The 26,670-nt window shown below is 41.0% G+C and overlaps 1 protein-coding gene across 1 annotated transcript; it reads left to right on the top strand.

Annotated features, from left to right (window-relative positions):
- Nucleotides 1–22,933: 22,933 nt before the first annotated feature.
- Nucleotides 22,934–26,360, top strand: tmem271 (transmembrane protein 271). The gene has a single exon (XM_031890252.1). It carries the CDS (start codon nucleotides 23,506–23,508, stop codon nucleotides 24,376–24,378), a length of 873 nt encoding a protein of 290 aa, XP_031746112.1. The 5' UTR covers nucleotides 22,934–23,505; the 3' UTR covers nucleotides 24,379–26,360.
- The last annotated feature ends 310 nt before the right edge of the window (nucleotides 26,361–26,670 follow it).

Here is a 26,670-nt window from a genome sequence, read left to right on the forward strand (position 1 = left end):
AAATACTAAAAAAATTCCCAGCATTTCAGCATGACATGTGGCCTTCATGAAATCATTTCCCAAATATTGCGATAACCTAATTATTTGCATGGCATAAAGTGGTGATTAGGGTTGCCACCTTTCCTAAACAATAATACCAGTGGGGGGTAATAGGGGAGTGTATGGGTAGAGTTATGATGTAAAATGGGCAGGGTAACAGCATGAGAGGATGGGGGTGTGATGTAAAAGGGGCAGAGCAATAATGTGATAGCGGTGGGGTGAGACATATGGAGCTAGCGCTTAAAGGAATACTGTAATGGGAAAACATGTTTTTTTTCCCAAACGCATCAGTTAATAGAGCTTCTCCTGCATTAAAATGCATTTTTCACAAATGCAAACAGATTTTTTTATATTTAATTTTGAAATTTCACATGCAGCTAGCCATATTCTTCATTTCCCAGGGTGCTACAGCCATGTGACCTGTACTCTGATAAACTTTAGTCACACTTTAGGGCTCTGGTACACGGGGAGATTAGTCGCCCGCGAGCAGGGAGTTTTGCCGCGGGCGACTAATCTCCCGGTGTGCCAGAGCCCTTACTGCTGAGCTGCAAGTTGAAGTGATATCACCACCCTCCTAGCAGCCGATCAGCAGAACAATGGGAAGGTAGCAAGATAAGATAAGGTAAGAAATCCAGCTTGGAACTCCCCCAGTTACATGGGAGTAGGAGAAACAATAGGTTACCTGAAAGCAGTTCTAATGTGTAGCTCAGAATCAGGCATAATGCATGGCTGGTATGAGTATATATATATATATATATATATATATATACCCTGACAAAGTTTCCAGTTAGGAACCGAAACGTTGGTTTAATAGATCCCCATTTCATTGGCTGCATACACACCAATATTACAACTAAAGAAATACATTTGTTGGTTCAAGTTTAAATATTTAAATGGTAGTGTGAATTATTTGCTATGCAAAGAGATAGATTCTTCGGCACACCACTTACATACTTCCAAACAGGTGGCAACCCTAGTGGTGATACAAATAAATTATGTAAGGCTTTAAAATTGAGCTTTACACAGTACTGCTTGGGTCCCATGTGTTATTTGTGTTATTTGTGAAAGCATTCTTCACAGTTTTTATATTTATATTCTTTCGGAGAAATTATGCCCCAGACACTAGTGCAATAGCACATACTAGGGTTGATTCACTAAAGTGCGATAACGCTTATCGCATGATTTTTTGCGCTAAAATTGACGCGGAAAAAAAAAACACATATCGCGTGCGTTAAATCGCGCAACCAAATGCGTTAATTTTAATGCATTGCGTAAATTAGTGAATGAAAAGAAAACTACCGCATGATTCACAAATACATATGAAGCGTTAAATGCGCTAAATATCACATTAGTCTATGCGAAAATTAACACCTATTTGGGGCAGGCAGTAATTATAGAAAAGTACAGTTCATGAGCTTTTGGCAACACAACATGGACTTTGCAGTGGGATTTATTCAAGTATGTGTTGGCCCTAGAGTGATGCAGCCTCCAGTTTGCAGGGAAATGGTCATTTTCAGAAAAGTAGTTTTACGAGCGTAATGGTGTGTATGGCTAATATGGCGTGCTCGCAACAAGTATCGCTCGTGCATTAATTAGCGCGTTCGACAAGTAGCGTGCACCTCGTAAATTAGCGCGCGTTGCGTCGAATACCGCACAAAAATAGTCTTCGCGACTTAAATAACGCACACAGCATCACGTCTAAATTAACGCAAATATACTTTTAGTGAATCGTGTGTTAAAACGCGAAAAATTAGATGCGATAAAATTTTTAACGCATGCTATAAATAGCGCTTGTTTTAACGCACTTTAGTGAATCAACCCTACTGTATTTACACATCACGTGTGCATGTATGAGGCAGCCCATCACTATAGGCAAGCGGTACATACAAGGCAATGCTGCAACTTACTTCTGCTGGCACTCTCTAAGCTGTGTGTGTGAATGACACAGGATGGGATAGGGGATGTCTACGTGACATCCCCAGCAGCACTGTATTCATTATGGAGATGCAGGTCCCTTCCATAAAGTGAAAGATACTAAGAACATTGATGCTTGTTTTACCAGTGAAGAAAGGTATTTGGAATTTAAGCATGGGGAAAAAGGCTGTAAAAAGTGTCTCCCCTGTAAAGCATGGTGGTAGCAAAATCTTAGGACACCTATGGCAGACTTATTTAGAACAGAATGTTATCTATTAAGAGCCCAACTAAATTATAAAGGAGTATCTAAGTCACAACACAATGCTAAATCCAATGTAAAATGACTTGGTGACTACTGTCCCTGAACATCACAAACCCAAATATTTTAAAATCCAAACCCAAAAAATGAATTGGCGTACAATTACTGATTATATAAGAAGTGCATAGATAGTTAGGGTTGATGACACCCTGACCTGCAAAAAGAGTAGCTGAGCTGCAAACCTGGCATTAGTATGAAACTGCTAATATCTCAGGAACTACTAAAAGTAGAAAATTAATGTAGAATGCAAAAACCCTCAGAAGACCACTTTGAATAAGTTTAGATCAGTTCATTTTTTGGGTTTAGATCCTATTTAAAGGAGACGGAAAGACTAATAAAGAGTTAATCTCAAGCTGCAGGCATACCTTCAGTTGTCTCAATAGTGCCCTTCAGTCTCCCCATATTTCACCTGTTCAGAAGATCTGAAGCCAAATAGGAAGAAATAACGCTGAGCTGTGTAAAGAAAGTTCCCATAATGCCTCACTCCTGCACAGACATGCAGACCCAAGTGGGGCACATTTACTAATCCACGAACGCTCCGAAGGCGTCCGAATGCGTTTTTTTCGTAATGATCGGTCACGACTTTTTCGAATTTTTCCCGACTTTTCGTCAACTTTCTGAAATTTTCTGATTGAACTAAAGAACGTTCGTTGTGCAACGAACGTTCTTTCGTGCGCAAGTGCACTGATCGAGCCCATGCAGACATGCACTGAAGGATCAAAGTCAGAAAGGTTTTCCCGGCATTTGCGATCGTTCAATACGAAAAATTTGTGACAAAAAGTCGTGAAAAATACGAAAAAGTTGCGACGGCAACAAAAAAGTTCCGAAATTTTTCGTTTCCAATACGGATTTTTACCGTTCGGGACTCGGATTCGTGGATTAGTAAATGTGCCCCTATGAGTCAGCTTCCTGCTGATTGGCTCAGATCCACATTCCTAAGGGGGGGTTGAGTTCTTAGCATTCTTGAGGGACGGGGGAGCAGGAGAGAACAGAAAGCTGCGCGTCTCTGGCACATGAATTACAGACACAAAACACTGCCCTATCTTACATTGCCCTGGTAGTTTCACTGACTAAAGGGACACTAATAAAATGTATCAATTTAAAATTGCAACTACATGTTTTAAAGCTTTTTTTTTCTTTTCCAATAATGTAATTAATTATTGACTTACAGTGTAATAGACAAATCTCTGAGCTGTGGAAAGACAGACCTATATACATAATGCCTGAGTAGCACAGCTGACAGCTGCAGGAGTATTCCGTTAAATACCTTGTTTATGTCTGCTGCTGTTTTGTTTTTTTTTGCATAGAATCCTGTTTTAATGCATCCCCCGCCCCTTAGCGTATAAATCCCTACTCCCTGCCCGCTCTCCTACTTATGAGCCGGCTTGGAGTGGGGATTTACATGTAAAATGGAGAAACTGGAGAAAATTGTCCCCTGGCTTTTCCACTTGATATGAACTGGTACCCTAATGGTTTCCCTTGTTACCCCTCTGTGTTGTCTCTACCTTCTTAAAGGCTGCTGGTAAGAATATATCTTGACTGAGACCTCCTTCTCATTTATACTTGCAGACGGTCATGTATCCTTACCTATGATGGATGGTATGGTCATAGCTTACTGTACAGTAAGATAAACTGCCATTGTGAATAATGTCTAATTTCTGCAAAGCACTGAGGAAAAGTGTCAGCATTCTATATAAATACCACAAAATAAATAATAAAAAAAAATCGAACAAACAGCAATGTGCAGGTAAGGGTGCCAATGGAAGAATAGTATATGTTAACTAATGTAAGCCCTACTTATTTTCCCTTTTATATACACAATCTCCCCCCTTCCCCCCAAAAACACTTAAAATGCATTCTGTGGGAAGTATTCTGCATTTGGAAGTCAACTGGGAGTTTATTTAAACTTATGCTGCAATCCTAATGAGAAAAGCACATCATGCTTTAAAATTCATTTAAAGCAACTTCAATGTGCTTATATAAATAAGGCAAACACAGTAAAGAGCAATTACTGAATTATTGCCTATTGAGAAGGCAAACATGATATGGACCATGCCACTGTCAACGATTTTTCTGCTGCTAACAATGCTATCGACAGCTAGGGCAACCAAATCACTGACTCACACTGGAATTAGTTTGTTAGGCCAGAAATTTTACTAACCGAAACATGCTCGCTCAATTTTGCCTTGATACAACCATTTGCTCTTGCTGTCAAACACAATGAGCAAAACATTTTTTGTAGGGGTAGTTCACCTTTATGTTGACATTAATGGGCTTAATTATCAATTTTTGAGTTTGTGAATTCAAATTTGTTTTTCTTCAAAGAAAAACATTTTTAAAACTTGAAAAACTCAACAATTTTTTGCAAATATGGCTTGACTTTGCATTGGACAACTCCCATTGACTTCTATAGGAACGTGCAAGCTTTTAAATGGCACATTTTTACATTTGAGTTTTTGGGTTTTTTGAACTTAATAAATACCACACATTCGAGTTTTTGAAACATAATTCAAGTTTTTTAGCACAAAAAAACATTGTATTCTTTGAAGCCTTTCAGTTGCTGTTCATTTTCACATACTTTTGTCAGTTATTTGCCTTTCTCTTCTGTCTCCTGCTTTCAAATGTAGTCACTGATAACCAAAATGGCAGATAAAAATATTGTTCTATGAGGCTACTGTTATTATCATTATTACTTGTGAATACATATTTTAATACTTAATAATTCTTCTTTAATACTTTCGTGTGTCAACACATGCATGGGAAGATTAAAGGCACCCAACAGGGAAGGCTTTTAGTGGCTGAGGATGCTATAAAATATCAGACTTAGCAATATTACGATAGGTCCCAATTAATAATAAATTATGATGAGTTATTTGTTCAGTTTGTGTAGTAGATATTTAATGGATCTGCAGTGCTTACAAGATTTAAGAGTTGCTATTGCTTGCAAATAATAACATTGGGCAAAATCATGTTACTATGGAAAAATATGAGAATCATTTTTTACTTAATAAGCAAATTTGTTTGGGGCCCTGGTTGCTAGAATTGCACTGCTGATATGGCTATTCATCATGCTGGGTTACCTGGGTATGTAGCCAGAACATTTAGCTTTTTAAAAGTAAGGCTACCAAATCATCTGAAAAATAACTGAAATAAAATCAATTGGCAATCACTGTGTCTGTCCCTGATTTTTCAAGTTAGCAGAATAGCATTGTGTAACCTAGCCATTTCTCACTATATTTGTGCAGGTCTTCATATAAAACTTTAACTTAAAATACAATGTTTTAGCAAAAGTCGAGGAAGATGATTGCCAGAAAGCGAGAGGAAGACTTAAAATCTAGTGCAAGCAGTTCCATCTAGGGTTGATACAAATGTTAATAATAGGGAAGAAATAGAGGGCTTTTTAGTAGCTACTGTACAGGTCCTTTTCAAAAAATTAGCATATTGTGATAAAGTTCATTATTTTCTGTAATGTACTGATAAACATTAGACTTTCATATATTTTAGATTCATTACACACAACTGAAGTAGTTCAAGCCTTTTCTTGTTTTAATATTGATGATTGTGGCATACAGCTCATGAAAACCCAAAATTCCTATCTCAAAAAATTAGCATATTTCATCCGCCCAATAAAAGAAAAGTGTTTTTAATACAAAAAAAAGTCAACCTTCAAATAATTATGTTCAGTTATGCACTCAATACTTGGTCGGGAATCCTTTTGCAGAAATGACTGCTTCAATGTGGCGTGGCATGGAGGCAATCAGCCTGTGGCACTGCTCAGGTGTTATGGAGGCCCAGGATGCTTCAATAGCGGCCTTAAGCTCATCCAGAGTGTTGGGTCTTGTGTCTCTCAACTTTCTCTTCACAATATCCCACAGATTCTCTATGGGGTTCAGGTCAGGAGAGTTGGCAGGCCAATTGAGCACAGTAATACCATGGTCAGTAAACCATTTACCAGTGGTTTTGGCACTGTGAGCAGGTGCCAGGTCGTGCTGAAAAATGAAATCTTCATCTCCATAAAGCTTTTCAGCAGATGGAAGCATGAAGTGCTCCAAAATCTCCTGATAGCTAGCTGCATTGACCCTGCCCTTGATAAAACACAGTGGACCAACACCAGCAGCTGACATGGCACCCCAGACCATCACTGACTGTGGGTACTTGACACTGGACTTCAGGCATTTTGGCATTTCCCTCTCCCCAGTCTTCCTCCAGACTCTGGCACCTTGATTTCCGAATGACATACTTTGGACCACTGAGCAACAGTCCAGTGCTGCTTCTCTGTAGCCCAGGTCAGGCGCTTCTGCCGCTGTTTCTGGTTCAAAAGTGGCTTGACCTGGGGAATGCAGCACCTGTAGCCCATTTCCTGCACCGCCTGTACACGGTGGCTCTGGATGTTTCTACTCCAGACTCAGTCCACTGCTTCCGCAGGTCCCCCAAGGTCAGGAATCGGTCCTTCTCCACAATCTTCCTCAGGGCCCAGTCACCTCTTCTCATTGTGCAGCGTTTTCTGCCACACTTTTTCCTTCCCACAGACTTCCCACTGAGGTGCCTTGATACAGCACTCTGGGAACAGCCTATTTGTTCAGAAATTTCTTTTTGTGTCTTACCCTCTTGCTTGAGGGTGTCAATGATGGCCTTCTGGACAGCAGTCAGGTCGGCAGTCTTACCCATGATTGCGGTTTTGAGTAATGAACCAGGCTGGGAGTTTTTAAAAGCCTCAGGAATCTTTTGCAGGTTTTTAGAGTTAATTTGTTGATTCAGATGATTAGGTTAATAGCTCGTTTAGAGAACCTTTTCATGATATGCTAATTTTTTGAGATAGGAATTTTGGGTTTTCATGAGCTGTATGCCACAATCATCAATATTAAAACAAGAAAAGGCTTGAACTACTTCAGTTGTGTGTAATGAATCTAAAATATATGAAAGTCTAATGTTTATCAGTACATTACAGAAAATAATGAACTTTATCACAATATGCTAATTTTTTGAAAAGGACCTGTATATGCACAGAATGTCTAAAGTCTTTAAAGTTATTTTTAGTATGTTAAAGAATGGCCAATTCTAATCAAATTTCATTTGGTCTTCATTATTTATTTCTTATAAATTTTAAGTGATTTGCCTTCTTTTCTGATTCTTTTCAACTTTTAAATGGGGTTCACTGACCCCGGCAGCCAAAAAAATATTGCTCTATGAGGCTACAGTTTTGTTGTTATTGTCACTTTTTATAACTTGTTTTTCTATTCAGGACCTCCCCTATTAATATTTCTGTCTCTCATTTAAACCACCCATGTTTCTAGCAACCAGATAGCTGCTGAAACTCCAAACTGGAGAGCTGCTGAACAAAATATGAAATAACAAAAAAAACTACAAATAATAGAAAATGAAGACCAATTGCAAATTGTCTCAAAATATTACTCTCTACAACAGGGATCCCCAACCTTTTATACCCGTAAGCCACATTCAAATGCAAAGAGGTGTTTGGGAGCAACACAAGCATTTTGGTACAAATAAGAGCTATAATTGGCTATTTGGTAGCCCCTATGTGAACTGGCAGGCTATAGAAGGCTCTGTTTGGCTTTACACTGGGTTTTATGCAATCAACACTTGCCTCCAAGCCAGAAATTCAAAAATAAGCACCTGCTTTGAGGCCACTGGGAGCAACATCCAAGGGGTTGGTGAGCAACATGTTGCTCATGAGCCACAAGTTGGGGATCACTGCTCTACATCATACTAAAACTTAACTCAAAGGTGAACAGCCCATTTAATATATTGATATGGGTCAGTGCAGATGTCTTGTTTCTTCTAGTATGAACACCTTCATTACTGCTTTAAGATATGACCAGTAAACCAATACGATTTTGCAAGCCTTCCTTAATAAATTATTTCCTCCTCCACCCCTTATTTGCCAAGTACCCCTCCCCTGACTTCTTGTAAGTCTAATTATGCTTTATGTATGCTGGTTTCTAAAACTCCACCCAATAAATAAGGGGCGGTGTAACAAGTGACTAGCAAAGAGTCACAATGAGATCATCATTTTGTACATCAATATGGAAAGCAGAATTTATAAAAATCAATATTTTTTCATCTCTTGCATCTTTTTCCTGGAAAAGGCAGTTGCCTTTTAATGGCTCAGACTGCTAAAAAGGCAAACTTAATAATGGGTGATAGCTTTCCATTAATGATGTCTGAGATTTGCTTTTAGATAGGCAGACAAGATAGGGTAATTGGTTTATATCTGCAGTGAAATTTTACATTTCTATCTGCATGAAAATAGTGTGCAGATTGTGACTTTAGATTTAAGTGATTGATTTTCGCCATCTGCATTTCAACGCTTATTTATTTGTTCAATTTATCTGGGAGAAGTTTACTGGGTGCAATGATTACTGGTGTTCTGAATGCCTGCAAATAACAAATGTTGGCCAAAACAATGCTATCATGCAAAAATATACATTTTAGATATGAAAATGATAACCTTGTATTTTTTTTTTATTAAACTAACAATGATTTTGAGTTCCTGAACTCTAGCTCTTTATGCTATAGTTAATGAGGTATTGATGCATGACTTGCAGAGCATATGTTTGCTTTGAACAGTCTGCAATTTGTTTTAAGTTCAATTTGTGGCTAAGTGCAGGAGTTTAATCAAGGAGGAGCTCAATCAAAACGGAATCCAAGGTAGGCAATTTGAATTCAATTTTGTAGTATTTTTATACTTACATAAAGATGAACTACAAGCCTTAATTATTTTCATTACACGTGCATCATGATTTTGGAGTTGTCCAAGAGACACTTGCTCTTTCATGAAGGGGTGCAATGACACCTTGGGCTCCTGCACCTGATATGGACACAGTAATGGTAGGAGCTCATTAAGTGCAAATGTCAGCATAACTATGATTAGTCTGTAATTATTCCCTGTGCAGGTTGTACAGTTTGGCTTTGCACTTTATACATAAAGTACGTTCAGATGGGAAAACAAGTCTACTTGTGAGACACCTGTCGTATACATTGCTGTGCTGCACCCCTCAAAGTTGCCTGGTTGGTATATCCCTTAAGACACCATTCATCCTGCTGGGAAATAAATTGGTTTAATGGGTGATACAAATTTATAGGTGTGCCAACACATTGCACGCTGTTTTGTGACAAATGAAATGCTGTACATTAAAGTGAAATAAATGCACAATTTATAAGAACAGTATGCTTTTATTTTTCTATAAATGATCAGTAATATATATGGGTCTAGATCTGAGGTCCCATACCCAACCCTTTTATCCGTGAGCCACACTCAAATGTTAAAACAGTTCAGGAGCAACTCAAGCAAAAAAGTTCACAGGGTGCCATATATGGGCTGTAATTGACCATTTGGTAGCCCCTATGTGAACTGGCAGCCTACAGAAGGTTCTGTTTGGCAGTACACCTGGTTTTATGCAACCAAACGTGCCTCCAAGCCAGGAATTAAAAGATAAGCACCAAATAGGATTGTTTTGCCACCAATAAGGATTAATTATATCTCAGTTGGAACCAAGTACAAGTTACTGTTTTATTATTACAAAGAAAAAGGAAATATTTTTTTAAAAACTGAATTATTTGATGAAAATTGAGTCTATGGGAAAAGGCCTTTCTGTAATTTGGATAATGGGTTTCTGGATAATGTATTCTATATCTGTGTCAATAATACTATGTATATATGTCAATATCTTGGCCTGCCTGAATATTAGAACATGATATAAGGTCTTATGGAAATATGAAACTTTTCCAATACAACGTATAATCAATATATTTAAGTTACTCTCCAGTATCCCACGCACAGCAACCTGTCTCTCTTTATGCTCTCTTCTCGCAAAAGTCAGGGTCAGGTTGTGATTGACAGGTATGTATAATACATCTTTTAGGGCGGGCTTCCTTACTAGTAGATAACTGACTTTGGTGCAAGTCTTGCATATAGAGGATTTATACTAAAGCCAGTAATTTTGAAAGAGTGAGCTCTAATACTTCTTCTAGGCAAAGGGTGAAATCCCCCAAAATATGTATTAGACCTAGCTGTATGTATTAGACCTAGCTGTCAATCAAAACCTGACTCCACCTACTGCACAAAGAGAGAGATGCTGAGAGGGGGGGATAGTGAAGAGTTACTTTATTATTTTGGATACAGGTCAGATTTTTTAATTCATTATATTTAGAAAGTTTCTTATTTTAGTCAGATGAAGCTTATATAAAATTTAAATTTTTACAATAGATCCTCCTTATGTGATCTTATTTTGATCACCAGCTTTTCAGATTCAGGTTAACCATTAACTGCATCTGCAGGAATATACCGTCATTATATAAGTTGTGCTTCTTAACGAATTTGCCGAGCAACTGCATCTGTGCAACTAAACAAAAAATAAACTGTCCTCATGTGGCAGCTACCTCAGAGGCATGCTCAAATGATTAGATATTTAGCTGAATGTTGGTGAAGGGCTAATGTGGTATCTACAGTAGCATGGTGAGTGCAATGCAGTTTATGCAGCAACTTTGTTGTCTTAATTTGGTCTTTTTCTTAATCACTATAATAATTATGTTGGGAAGACAAGTAGATAGGGAGCCAGAGAGAGAAAGAGAGACAGAACTTACTTTGTGACATGGACATGTGACTTTTGGTGAGTTGCTGACATCTCACTAGCGTATACAGCCGCAGGCTATACAAATAAAATAAAGTGGGTGAAAAGTCAAAGATATATCTATAAATGTTTATTGAATCTTAATTCTACATGCAAATTACTTATATATTTTCATCCTTTTTCTTAATCACATTTTTAAGAATTCCCCCCTTGTTTCTCCACTTGAACACCAGTAAAAATGTCAGCTTAAGACTTTAAAAAAGCAATTTTATACAAGGACAAATCAGTTTTCTAGTGTGCAGCCATATGCAAAGGCAACACAGCTCTCATCAGATGCTGCCCCTAGATTTATTGCACATTTCTCATTGGGAAGTGAACTAATGTGACACATTATAAATTACTATTGGCATATTGTGTACAGCAATGAGATATTAACAGCAGCACACAGCACAAAGATTAAAATGATTTATATAAACACAGTCTAATATTCGGAAAGACTGTTGAAAATTCATTGCAGTGTTGGAAACGTAAGCATTTCTTACTTGAGAGATGTTTTACTGTAAACTTAATCACAGCTTAAGTTTGAAAGAGACATAGAATGTATACAAAATATTTTATTTGTTTGATGCATGCACATCTATTATAACAACTGTATATATTAAAGCACCTCTATATTGTTCACTGTAGAACTGTTCCTTTTTTAGGGGATTACATTTGCTGCTATAGATTTATGGTGTAAATCTAGTAAATTAGATTAGTTAGAAATCATGTGTCCTGTGTTGTGCCTATTATTTCAAAACCGATATTCATAAAAATCTCTAATATAAGAAAAACATGTTTAAATTACAAAATGTAGCTGGAGAGACTTTCCAGTAGGATTAAACTGGGCCGCCGGGACACCAGGAAAAAAAACAGTGGGCCCCCGGTAGCCAAGACCCAACCCTTGCTGGCACTCCCCTGGCCGACAATGTTCCTCCCCTGATGCGTTAAACTTACTCGTGCTCAGGGGAGGACGTCAGGCAGGGGCCCCTGTGAGAAATTAGGGAGGCTTGGGGGGGCCCTGCAGGGGGTTGCCGGTGCAGGAAAGCCTGCAGAAAAGTTATTTTCTTTCTTGTGACATTGATTTTGTGGGAAATTAAAGGAGGAGTAACAAAAATTCTTGCTTCACAATAAAATTGGAAATGAGAAGAATTATGAAAATTTGGAAATTTCACACAGTGATTAGGAGTTTTTAGGACATTTTTTAAATATGTAGACAAAATGTAATTAATTATGGTATAATAAAATACCAACAGAATGTAATATAACACCTTTTCCTGACCAAACTGCTGTTTCAAGTTTTAGTTTTTTAGTTAGTTTAGTTAGCTATTTTTTCAAAGCCCAGATCCTGATAATAAAGAGTTAATCTCAAACTGCAGGCATTCCTTCAGTTCTCTGAATAGTGCCCTTAAGTCTCCCCATATTTCACCCGTTCAGATGATCAGAAGCCAAACAGGAAGAAAAAAACCCTGAGCTGTGTAAAGAAAGTTCCCATAATGCCACACTCCTGCACGAAGACCAAGACCGATGTACATGCTCAGTTTGTAAGACTATGAGGAAGCTTCCTGCTGATTGGCTCAGATCAGACATTCCTAAGTGGGGGGGAGTTCTTAGCATTCTTGAGGGAGGGGGAAGCAGGAGAGGGGAGAGAGAAGAGAGCTGTGTGTCTCTGGCACAGGAAAACAAACAAATCCTGTTTGTTTTGACAGAGAACTCAGTGCAGCGTTCTGATAAAGCTTACTTAATTTTTACCTTTCCTTCTCCTTTAACCACCTATAACTTACAATGTGTTATTTTTTGTCTCAACAGAAATTCTCTGTTTCATTTGACAAATGTAGTTCCTTTTAGTCTTGGGCAAGCAAATAATCCCTCACACAAGAGGAATGGTACTTGGCAACTCTCACTGCTGTGTTTCTTAGCGATAATCACCTGACCCATGAGTGTACTGGCAAGGATTCAGGCTGTTACCGTTTAAGGCAATAGAGGGGTTATTCCAACCATTTTGCTACCAGCCTGCCAAACCAGAAATTACAAGTGTGGTAAAACATTGAGAATTGTTGTGTACCATTGACATATGTACAGACCCATTGTCTCTGAAGAGAGTTGTAAGCTGTAGCTCTATATAAAAATATTATGATATAAAAGAAAGATGTTTCAACCTAGAAAACCTTGACATAGGAATTTGCAGTGTTTATTTATGTGCATTCTATAAGTAAAATAAAACCATGTTTACAGAATCTCTCACTATCTTGTCATATAATCCCCCGTCTCCCCTTCATAAAAATGTTTCCATTCCCTACAATGTCCCTTCTAATTTCTTGTGGCCTGTATGTATTCACAAAAATATACAGTATTTTTTTGTGCACAAGTCATATCAAGTACTGAATTGTGTGTGTGCATATGAAGTTTCCTGTGTGTTCCACAATATGATGTATGTTCTGTTGTCCTAATTTTAATTGGTACAACTTAGAGGAAGAAAAAAGGAAAAGTTGTGCTCACCACTAAATTTTAAACCATTAGGTAGGGGTGCAATCACAAGAGGTCCTTTGCACTCACCCATTATTAATATATATGACAGATATTCTGTGCATTAAGCTACTTTGAAATACCCCTCCCCTTGACAGTTGTCCATATGTTGCATTATATTTAATATTCAGGTTCATCCCTGGTCCCTCCTGTCCTACACTCACTTTCATCTGCTTCCATCACCCTCTTTCAATTTAAGCATAGTGTCTTGAATTGTTAACTCGCTAAATCCTTTTTAACCCATCAAACAACACTTTGCTCACTTTCAAATGTAGGTCTCACCTTGTGTCACTTTCCTTATTGCTGTTACTAGTAGCTGGGGATGCCTCCCCAGGCCCTGGTCCCACTCTCTCTTAATACATTTCCTCGGCTATTCCAATACACAGGCACTTGGTATCATCTTCCGCAGTCTCTACAACCTCACACACTTCTAATCCTTCAAATCTTATTCACATAAAGCCATTACCCTTTTCCCCTTTCTCTTGTACCCCCTGGAATACCTGTTCAAACCCCCACAACCTGCTCCCTTGACCACCCTCTGACCTTCTTCGCCCAATTTTTGATAGACCCAGCTCTCCACTTACCCACCTATTTAAGGTCTCACTTTCTACTGGTACTTTTCAATCATCATACAAACAAGCAGAACCATTTGCTCCCCTGCCAACTATTGTCCAGTTTCCTTTCTTCTGTTTGCAAAAATATAAATCGCCAGTACCTAAACCAACAATACTACTTCAAATTGATTATTGCTCCGAATTGCTATGAAACCCTTTTTCAAGCAATTTTACAAAGAAAGCACTGTCATTCAAAACTATTGGAATCGCTGAAAGTAAAAGCTACTGAGCGGGAAATTGCTGCGATTTCCTCATTGCACTGAATGTAATTTCTAATTGTGGGCAGGGAATATGACACCTGGATTTGTGGGAAATAGAATCGCTCCATTGTGGAAATCTTTAGTAAACACTGTTAGGAAAATACGAGCGACTTGTCGCTGGAACATGCTTTTTTAAAAATCGCATTGTCTAAATCTCCCCATGGGACATTAACCTAAAGTTGCCTCTTCTATTTCTACCTCCACCTCACTTTCTCTCTGTAGGAGTTCCTCAAGGCTCTGTCTTAGGACCTTTGCTATTTTCAATCTGTACAACTTTTCTAGGGAAACGTATTCAATCATTTGGACTTCATTACCACCTTTATGCCGACGACACCCAATTCTACCTGTCTACTCCTGACCTCTTTCCTTCTGTCCTTTCCCAAGTTACAGACTACCTGGCTGCCATCTCCTCCTGGATCTCACCAGGGCCGCCATCAGAAATTACGGGGCCCCTCACAACAAAATTTTCTGGGCCCCCCTCCTCCCACGCCCCCATGGCCCCTCCCATCAGTACAAAGGATACACAGACATTGGTAGCCAGGGCCCCCTAAAACATTGGTAGCCAGGGCCCCCCTAAAACATTGGTAGCGAGGGCCCCCTAAAACATTGGTAGCCAGGGCCCCCCCTAAAACATTGGTAGCCAGGGCCCCCCAGCATCCTCTAGTTACCCCTCTCCCCGGTCCTCCAGCTCCCCCCCAGAGTCCTTCCCAGCATCCTCCAGCTCCCACCCCCCCCAAGCATCGTCCGGCTTCCCCCCAGCTCCCACCAGAAACCTCCAGCTCCCCCCCAGAGTCCTTCCCAGCTTCCTTAAGCTCCCACCCCACCCAAGAATCCTCCGGCTTCCCCCCAGCTCCCACAAGAATCATCCAGCTCCCCGCTGCATCTGCACAGCACCCTCCCAGCGTCCTCCTGCGGCTCCCCCCAGTATCCTCCAGCTCCACCCCCAGTGACTTCCTCCGGCTCCCCCCCTTCACCCCAGCTACTTCCTCTGGCTCCCCTGCGGCTTCCTCCCCTACACCCCAGCTACCTCCTCCGGCTCCCCTATGGCTTCCCCCCCTCTACCCCAGCTACCTCCTCTGGCTCCCCTCCCTCCACCCCAGCTACCTCCTTCGGCTCCCCTCCCTCCACCCCAGCTACCTCCTCCGGCTCCCCTCCCTCCACCCCAGCTACCTCCACCGGCTCCCCTACAGCTTTCCCCCTCCACCCCAGCTACTTCCTCCGGCTCCCCTGTGGCTTCCCCCCCTCCACCCCAGCTACTTCCTCCGGCTCCCCTACGGCTTCGCCCCCTCCACCCCAGCTACTTCCTCCAGCTCCCCCACCGGCGACTCCACCCCAGCATCCTCCAGCTCCCAGCCCCCCAAGCATCGTCCGGCTTCCCCCCAGCTCCCACCAGAAACCTCCAGCTCCCCCCCAGAGTCCTTCCCAGCATCCCCAAGCTCCCACCCCACCCAAGAATCCTCCGGCTTCCCCCCAGCTCCCACCAAAATCATCCAGCTCCCTGCTGCATCTGCACAGCACCCTCCCAGCGTCCTCCTGTGGCTCCCCCCAGTATCCTCCAGCTCCACCCCCAGTGACTTCCTCCGGCTCCCCTCTTCACCCCAGCTACTTCCTCTGGCTCCCCTGCGGCTTCCTCCCCTACACCCCAGCTACTTCCTCCGGCTCCCCTCCCTCCAACCCAGCTACCTCCTCCGGCTCCCCTACGGCTTCCCCCCCTCTACCCCAGCTACCTCCTCTGGCTCCCCTCCCTCCACCCCAGCTACCTCCTTCGGCTCCCCTCCCTCCACCCCAGCTACTTCCTCCGGCTCCCCTCCCTCCACCCCAGCTACCTCCACCGGCTCCCCTACAGCTTTCCCCCTCCACCCCAGCTACTTCCTCCGGCTCCCCTGCGGCTTCCCCCCCTCCACCCCAGCTACTTTCTTTTGACTCCCCTGTGGCTTCCCCCCCTGCACCCCAGCTACTTCCTCCGGCTCCCCTGCGGCTTCCCCCCCTGCACCCCAGCTACTTCCTCCGGCTCCCCTACGGCTTCCCCCCTCCACCCCAGCTACTTCCTCCGGCTCCCCTACGGCTTCCCCCCCTCCACCCCAGCTACTTCCTCCAGCTCCCCCACCGGCGACTTCCTTCATCCTCGTCCAGAGTTCTTTAAAGGGGGCCCGAGCTAAAAAACTGTATCATGGCCGGGCCCCCTTTAAAGCAACCATCGTCCGGGCCCGGGACAACTGTCCCCCCTGTGCCCCCCTGATGGCGGCCCTGGATGTCACAGTGCCATCTGAAACAGAATCTTTTTAAAACAGAATTCATTATATTTCTTCCAACATCTTCCCCTGTCCCTCAGGTTTCACTCACAGTCAGAAACATCACCTTTCAATCAAACACACAGGCACACTGCCTAGTAATTATCTTAGACACCCATTTGTCTTTTACAACACATCCAATTATTGGCCAAATCTTGTTGTATTCACATGCACAACATTGTCCATGCCCTTACCTCAGTTCAGACACAACTAAAACGCTCATCCAGTCTATCATTTCCTGCCTTGACTACTGTAACTTACTCCTTGAAGGCATTCCAACACATCGTCTTTCACAACTCCAATCTGTTCTTAACTCTGCTACTAAACTAACTCATCTATCTCACCGTTCCACATCAGCCACTTCCCTATGCATATCTCTTAAATGGCTCCTAATCTCCTCTAGAATCAAATTTAAATTACTAACATTCACATAAAAGGTCCTTACTAATGAAGCCACTTCCTATATTTTATTTTAGCTCTGATCTCAAAATATACTTCTTCATGCAACCTACACGCTGCCTCTTACCTTCACCTCTCTTCTCCTCTCATCACTTAATCCTATTCCCAACTGCAAGACTTCTCCTGGGCTTCTGGAATCAGACATTTCCCTTACTTCCGAACGCTCCCTAAAGACCCATCTAATTAGGGAAGCATATTCAATGTATTTAAATTGATCAGGCATATATCATAAATCAGTTTACATTTTCCTTTTGTTTCAAATGTACCCTTAAACCCCTTCAGATTGTAAGCTCTTGGGAGTAGGACCCTCTGATCCTATTGTTATTCTGTATACCCTTGTTTGTTAAATTATTGTAAGATTTTGGATTTTAATGTAAATCGCTGTGTAATTTGCTGGCGCTATATAAATAAATAATGATTAATAAAGAATTATATTCTATATTATACATTTTACACAGGGACTGAGTTTATTGGCCACCCCTGGGATCACCTTGATTGTAGCTGGGAAGGGTAGGCGCTGCAACAAAGGAGCTAGCCACTGCTCCTGTATGAATTATAGCACAAAAGTAAAAGTTGTGCTCACCACTAAATTTTAAACTACTAGGTGGTTTTGCAATGAGGGTGTGACCGCAAAATTCATAAAAACAAGACAAGAGATCCTCTGCACTCATCCATTATCAATATATATAGGACATTAAGACATTCTTTGTATTAAGCGACCAAGAAATGCCCTCCCCTTTAAAAAAAACAGGTATTGTTTCTTCACATACTGTTGGCCAACTATGTCAAGGTCATCCCTTGTCTGGCCAGTCCTACACTCACTTTCATCTGATTCATTAAGAATTCTATTGCTTTGTTATACATTTTACAAAGGGACTAAGTTTAACTTGCAATGTCTTTGCGTGCAAGGTTAAAACTCCCAAATGGTTGCTGTTTTTATTGGCCACCACTAGGATTCCCTGCCTGTAGCTTATAGGAGGATTTATTAAAATCCAGCATTTTTCTGATATCTTCTATAAGACCCTTCCAAACTGTATCCATAGTATTAGCATCACAACTCTTCATTTGTCTAAAAGTTCCTTTTGCTCTACATTCCCATTATTCTTAATCATAATTTAATAAAATCAATTGCACGTAAGCTCATTATTCTACTTCCACTTACAAAGAGCAATGCAAATTTGAAGTGCTTTGAAACTGAATAAGCTATAACAGTCACTCTTAATATCTACATGCAAAATATTCAGTTTATCAGTTGGCATTGCTCTTTCTCTCTAGGATGCATTCTTCTCCCACAGATACAACTAAGATACTTGCAAATACCATGGTTTTAATTGCTCATTATTTTGCCACTCTATTCTATAGTGTTTCATTTATGCTCGCATAATCATCGCATTATCACCACTTTCGTTTTTGAATTACTGACACAGCTATCAGTTATAATCATTAGCTATGCTTCAAAGCCCAGGAAATAATATAAGATGTGGTTGAAAACAGACAAGTGATAACATCACTATTCTGTTGAATGCAACCAATACTCCAAGATAGAAACAATAACAGACAGAGAGAAGTGCATCCATTATCATCTGCTGCTCTGTGTAGTTGCACTGACAGGCACAGTGTTGACCTGAGTGCAGACATACGGGGTGGAGATTGGCCCAAAAAACGTGAAAGCATGCATTTTCACCCCTATTTACGCTCTGTGTAGTGGAGTGTCAGTGGAGCTTCCTATGATAGTGAATCTGCTTCTCTACAAATGAAGTAACACAGACTGTATGCCACATGTGACTGTGGCCTTAAATGGTGGAGATTTGCATCTAAATGTTTTCTGTTAATAGAACAAAGTAACTATTTATTTGGTTTTGCAGGCAGAGCTAGGATAAATGCTTATCATGGTTATTCTCATAAACGACTGAAAATTTTATATACATTTGTCTGGTCTAATGGTCAGCGTGATAACAGCATAGAAGATTTCTAGCTTCTCAGCTTCAGACCTTAAATATACAGTATAGTAATTCAGTTGTGCAGATGCAGTTATCCCTGAGTCTATGCCAGTTCTGCAGTTTGCTGCATTGTGATGCCTCTGTTCCATAGCAGCACTGTACCTTGTTCACATGGTTTCTCAGGTTGAGCCTAGTCATGAGGTTCAAGAACTAAAAATAACTAGGATAATTTATTTATAATGTGGCAGCACATGCTGTTATTATTAAACAAAAAGGGAATAAGAAAAAACATTTAAATAAATCAAAAGATATAATCAGCAAGCCAAAGTGGTTAAAAGTTACTATTATTTATGTCATTGTTTTGGGCAGCAACACATCAAATACATATATCAGAATTCCCAGTGCAGTGGTGGTATACACTTTAAATTGTACAACAACTTTATGCAGAGACAGCACTGCTGCTCTAATTTTTTTTAGTCTACCAACTTAAACCACCTTAGTGCAGCTCTTGCCCTTCCATTTTGCTAGAGGTGAAATGTTTGTGCAGCATACAGCCAACCAGGAATCCCCATGCTTATGTAAGCTCTTGCGAGCAGGGCCCTCCCCCTAGTGTCTCCGATCCTCATCCAATGTAACCGCAAACCATTTTTGTGAATTGTTTATATGTACATGTTAACTGTCAAATGTCTTTTGTACCCCTCTATTCTGTAAAGTGCTGCGTAAATCGATGGCACTATATAAATAATAATAATGCTTAGATCTTGCTTCATGCATATAATCTATGCTCACATGCTGATGACATGGAACTATACACTTATGGCCCCGTGAATGAAGGATTTTTCTGAGAGGAAGTCAGATACCAAAGAACATGTTTACAAAAAAGGAGACAAGAAATCCTCTTGATAGAGGACTCTTATGGCTGTATTTACATAGACCTTTCTGATAAAGCTTACTTAGTTTTTACCTTACCCTCTCCTTAAAGGAACAGTAACACCAAAAAATGAAAGTGTATAAAAGTAATTACAATATAATGTACTGTTGCCCTGCATTGCTACAACTGGTGTGTTTGCCTCATAAAGACTACTATAGTTTATATAAGTTAGCTGCTGTGTAGCCATGGGGGCAGCCATTCAAAGGAGAAAAGGCACAGGTTACTTAGCAGATAACAGATAAACCCCCATTATATGGGGCTTATCTACTAGTTATCTGCTATGTATCCTGTGCCTTTTCTCCTTTTTCCAGCTTGAATGGCTGCCCCCATGGCTACACAGCAGCTTATTTATATAGTAGCTTTTCTGTAGCAAAAACAGCAGTTTTTTGCAGAGCAACAGCACATTATATTTTAATTACTTTAAAACACTTTAATTTTTTGATGTTACTGTTCCTTTAAATACATGGAGTGCATGTGTACTTTAGTGTTTATGTTGCACTTTAAAAGCTGATTAATCCTGACCTGAATTATCAAAACATATCATGATCATTGTTTGCCCAATATCATTCTTGTTACTGGTTATCCTCTACAAGTCTTATGAGCACAACTATGTTTGGCAATGTATTATTATCCTTTATTTTTACAGGTATGGGACTTGTTATCCAGAATGCCCATGACTTTGGGTTTTCTGGATAAGGGGTCTTTCTGTAATTTGGATCTCTATACATTACTGGGCTTATTTAGCAGTTTTTGAGTTTGTCTTTCTAAATTGAATAAACTTGCATATCGAATGCTCACTTACTTATTAATAAAAAAAAACTCATTTGAATAAAAAACTTGATTACCTCTAATTTCTCAAGTTTGTAAACTCGCATTGAGTTTTCTAGAAATTTGCAAGCTTTTAGATGGCAACATTTTACATTCAAGTTTTTTACTTTTTTGCACTTAATAAATACTAGACATTTGAGTTTTAGAACCATAACTTGAATTTGAGTTTTTTTAGCTGGAACTTTGTAACTTTGTAAACCACCAACTTAATTATTTGATTAAAATGGAGTCTATGGGAGATGGCCTTTCTGTAATTTGGATCTTTCTGGATAATGGATCCTATACCTGTGTAGTGCTGACACATTTATGCAATACATTACACAGGTCATTCATTATTTACATCAGTCCTTTCCCAAGCGGAGCTTACAATCTAAGCTCCCTATCGTATTCACACAATACACTAGGGTCAGTTCTGTCAAGAGTCAATTAACCTTCCTGTATATTTTCAGTTATAGTTCAAGTCTGTTTGTTGTCACTGTGTTGGTGGAAATCCATGCAGACCCAGGGGGGACATAAAAAAATACTTTTTGCAGATTGTGCCCTGACCGAAAATAACTCTGAACCCCAGCACTCCAAGACTTTAGTTCTAACCACAAACTGCACCATTTTGCATTTTATTATAGTTGTTTTGCTTCTTGTATTGATTTAAGACGTGAGGGCACAACCATCCTGATTAAACATGTAAAGTAACTACTGCATTCCTTGTCAAAACATTTAAATAAATAAAGCACCACCATATTACAGTGTTGTACAATAAATAGGTGTGTGCATCAAACACAGAGATTACATACAAAAGTACAGTTGATATAAGCAGTAAAGAGAGACCTGATCAGTAGTTACATAGTTAAGTTAGGTTGAAAAAAGACCCAAGTCCATTAAGTCTAACCATCCCCAACCTTTTATTCCTGTAAGCCATATTTAAATGGAAAAAGTGTTGGGGAGCAACACAAGCCTGGAAAAGTTCCTGGGGGTGCAAATAAGAACTATAAATGGCTACTTAATAGCCCCTATGTGGACTGGCAGCCTACAGGAGGCTCTGTTTGGCATTATACTTGGTTTTTATGCAACCAACACTTGCCCCAAGCCAGAAAATCAAAAATGAGCACCTGCTTTGAGGCCACTGGGAGCAGCATCCAAAGGGTTGGGGAGCAACATGTTGCTCACGAGCCACTGGTTGGGGATCACTGGTATAGACACACACACTCCTACTGACTTATTCATACACACTCATATATATAAAAATTCCGGGCTGGGGAGCACTTCCCTGATGAAGGTTCCAGCAAGGGACTGAAACGTAGGATAAATAAACTTCACCTTCTGCATTGATCAAGTCTTTACTTCTTTTTGTGCAATCCCTGTGAGTTTTGCTTTTACACTCATATATATATTGTAGAATTTAGTATCACAATAGCTTTTGATCTTACAATCTAAAAGGCATAAACTGGAATGATGCAGGCATGAGATTAAAAAACTTGACTATAAGCATCCACAAATGCAAATATGCAGCTACGTAGAACAAGGATTTTCACCTGGTACTAGATTCTATTGGCACTTGGCAGCAGTGTATAGAAAATGTTTGCCTAAGGCCTATTAACTTAACATGCTGGCTGCGCTCACAAAATGAATAATTACAGCCACTGCAAACACAAAAGTTTGCTCATCGGAAGGCTGGAGAATGGTGCAGCAATACACATTTGCAGGTGATAAAACCCGAAACCACTGATCTGAATTTTGGCAAGAAGGGAAGGAATTTAAATGGGGGCTTATGAAGAATAATTGCACCACTGGCTGCAATGAGTAGTTGTGTCTATTGCCTGCAAAGAAAACAGCAATTAACTTTATTCCTTTTATTTAGCAATGTAATGTGGGAAAGGTGGAAAGAGGAGGTGGTGGCATCCTGGACCAATTATGGAATCAACCTGCCATTCCTTTCTGTACTGGGTCATTTTCATGCAACAAGACATGAGCAGAGAGCTGTGCAACCAGTGGGCCATGTATCCAACATCTGTACAACTAATATAACCCCCCCAATTGTACTTTATAGTTTAGTGAATGTGGGGTGCTAGTTGTAAAAAGCTTCTCTCTCTGCAGTTGCCTTTAATTTATGTGGTGATATAACGCACAACATTTGACGTGCTCTTTTTAGGGAGCCTACCCCCCCCCCCCCCAAGCCTTTGGAATGCTCCTCCATTAACCTGTTCCATGCTCCTAAGGCACGCAGGTTAAAGATAGCAGTTCTGGGGGAGGGAGCCAGCTCTGTGTGGGCTTCATGACATCAAACTGCTAAGTGATGTGAGGTTTTTTTTCTCCTAGCTCCTAAATCGGACTGGCTTGCATCAAGGAGAGAGTGCTGAGCACGGGGGGCTGCTTTCCTCGGATTGTTACTCTGCGGATTGCATCCGGCTCCCCCCCCCCCCCATCAATATTTAATGCCCTTCTCCTCAGAGCAGTGAGATAATGCAATGAGCGCAGGCGGCGGGGAAGGTGCAGCGAGTGAGACACGCAGTGGAGCCGGAGCTGACTGAGCTGGGAAGGAACCGCCGGTACATGCAGTTCCTCGACCCCTCTGTATAATAAAGCATGTCCTCCCTAGCCCACGGGGCCGCCACCTCCGTCCTCGAAAGGGCAGTCGGGGAGGAGGACGCGGGAGGATGAGGGGAGACAGCCGGCCAGAGCAGAGGAGGAGGAGGCGGAGGAAAAGAAGAAGAAGAGGGGTGCAAGAGAGGGAGGCAGGAGTAGAGGCCTTTGCGGAGGATGAAGTGGGGAGTCCGGGGAGCCTGCGCCGCGCTCTCCAGCTGCCTCCTGCTCGCCTGTGCCCTGAGCGCGGCCGCCGTGGGCCTCAAGTGCTTCTCTCTGGGTTCTGAACTGAAGGGGGAGCCGTTCCGCCTGGGCACGGCCGCCGGCGCCTTCTACTCTGGGCTGCTGCTCTCCGCCGGCCTCTCCCTCTTGGGCTCCGCCCTTATCTGCTGCCGGGAGGACTCGTCTGGGGAGAGCCGTGCGGGAAGCCAGAACTTCCTGCTCCTCGGAGTGTTAGTGTTCATGCTGGGGGTGCTGAGCGCCTTCGCTGGGGCGGTGATAGACGGGGATACTGTGTCATTGGTGGAAAGGAAGTACTCGCACTACTGCCTGCAGCAGGGGGTCGGCAGCCCCACCACTAAGTGCCAGAAGTTAAAGGATTACCAGCGGGGCTTGGTCATCTCCACCATTTTTAACTCCCTGGAGTGCCTGCTGGGGCTTCTCAACCTGCTTCTAGTCAAGAACTACAAGTCCTCCCAGCAGCGCAGGCGGCGGCGGAGGAGGAGATGTGGAGGGAGGAGGCGCTTTCAGAGGCACAGCCAGGGCTCTATCTTCTCCAACGAGGAGCACGACTACTCCCCTGGGGACTTTCCCTTTCAGTCTGTCTCCTACATCAACGTGGGGGTCTTTCACCTGTTTGATGAGGCCGGGGTTGAGGTGCACTGTGGGGGACACCCTTCCATAGAGCTGCCTGGTTACTCCCCCATGGACCCTGACTTGAACCCATCCTACCCCTACTGCTACCCTCTGCCTAATGAGCAACCCCCTCCCTATGATGAGATTTACCCCAGTACAGAAATCTGCAGCAGCAGCACCACAGCCACTACATAACTACTGTGTGGGGAGCAGCCTCTGCACAGCTCAGACTTGTGTACAGGGATCAAGCTCCTACCGCTCTGTGATATGCACTGACAATCAGAATGCCTGAAAATGGGACAGGGACATACCGATTCGTGACACTGTCATTTACATGGATGTGTTCAGAAAAAAAACGCAAATGCTATTGCACAATGCTCCCGACCAATGTATGTGCTTGGGGTGAAAGGCCAAATATGCTGCCAGTTGGATGTGTGCCTGTGTGTGAGTGCGAGGTGTCTTTTACAAAGATGCACTGTAATCATCTAACTTTCATTTGCCCAGGGTCTGCTTTTCTGGGGGGGAGTACCATTATAAAGCACCTCCATTTTCAAAAATTGGGATGTTAAAGTTGATGCCTTACTGCTATTGTTGCATCACATCCCCCAGCACTGTTTGCTGAAGGGCAGTCTGGGAGAGATGCAAATCACAGTCAAGAACAGCTTGAAGGCAGCACAACCCTACTGTAAGATTCTTGTTCCTGTCAACATGGAAAAGAACCCATACCCATGCCCCCAGAAAAACACAACCCTCGTTTTTATTTACAATATATGTTACACATGGACTCAGTAGCAAAGACCATGGATCAATCAGTATTTTTCCTCCTTTTCATATTTATTTTGTCACGCTAGTGTAAAACTAAATTTTGCTCTTCGTCACTATTGCCATGGTTACAGTGTCTAGCTATAAAATCATTATGTCAGTAGAAAAGGGATTTTTATTTTCTTCAATGTCGGTTGATGAGATTACTCATCTTTATCAAATCTCAGAGATCTAATCGGTAAAGGCTTCTGATATTGGCAATCCTCCTACCATATTTTTTTTCCTCCTGTTAATGAATCATCCAATAATTGTTTTATAGCTTGCGAAAGCAAGCCGACTGCCACAAATGTGATTTCATATGCAAGGAACGAGAACTGCACAAAGCTCCCCTGGCTCTAAAAGATTCATTTTGGTACCAAACGCATGAGAGATCTGGTTCCCTTAAACTCTTTCACAGCCCTTATGGGACTTACAATGCAGTGTCAAGCGACTAGTAGCAGGCCCATTGGGAATCTGTAGAATTGATACAGCCTTTTGGGGAAAGCTTTCAGTTTACAGCCTTGGGAATTTTCTATCGACACAAGAATTTTGGTTTCTCCCTTCTCATTTTAATGTAAAAGCTGCACTTTGAAAAGAAAACCTAATACTATATTACCTTTTTTTACACTTGAGGTGCCTGCCTGTTAATAACGTGGTAAGAGCTTTCACACATTGAAGCTCACAACTAAAAATGCAATATAGAAAAGTAAGTTATACACCCCTTTTTAAACTTGTTAGAGAACATAAAGAGTAATATATTCTGTAGGTTGCAGAGACATGGCCAGTAAATAAGGCACTTTATGAGTTATTAGAGTATTCCTTTTATAAAAAAAAAAATGGAAAAGATATTTTTAATGATTTAGAAACTAAAAATAAAGTTCTCAGCTCTTTATTTTACTATTCAATACTTTCATAATAGTAGTAAACATTCATGGTTTCAGCACTATTAATTCTGCACCCATGTATAATTATTTATGAGGTGAATGTATTTCATGTTATTGCATGAAGGCAGATCCAAAGTCTGTGTGCCACATAGAAATATGGCCATTCTATTTATTACATCATTATTAGAATCATTAAAACCATGTTGCATGATTTAGTTATTTATTGCAAATTAAAATGATAACTGCACTTTTATTTGAATGCTGTTAATATTTGTTACATGCCTATGGTGTTCCAACATTTTCTGTATGTTTGTAAATGGTTCAGAAATTATGAGAGATCAATTTGTTCTGCAGGTATAGGATCTATTATCCGGAATGCTTGGAACTGGGGGTTTCTGGATAAGGAATCTTTCTGTGATTTGAATCGCCATACCTTAAGTCTGCTAAAAATCATTTAAACATTAAATAAACCCAATAGGATTTTGCCTCCAATATGGATTCATGCAGCTTAGTTACCGTCAAGTACAAGGTACAGTTTTATTTTACAGAGAAAAAGGAAATCATTTTAAAAAATTGAAATTACTTGCCTAAAATGCACTTTATGGGAGGTGGCCTTCCTGAAATTCAGAACTTTCTGCATAATGGGTTTTTGCACAAGGGATCCCATACCTGCAGTGGCAAGGCTGATGAATTTCTTTATTTTATACAATAAATATAAAGAAATATATATAGTTAAAGGGAAAGTTCACCTTTACAACTTTAATTTTCAAATAGTATACCACTTTCTTTCTTTAGCAGTATT

Source organism: Xenopus tropicalis, chromosome 1 (genome assembly GCF_000004195.4).
Source record: "Xenopus tropicalis strain Nigerian chromosome 1, UCB_Xtro_10.0, whole genome shotgun sequence".
Lineage (NCBI taxonomy): Eukaryota > Metazoa > Chordata > Amphibia > Anura > Pipidae > Xenopus > Xenopus tropicalis.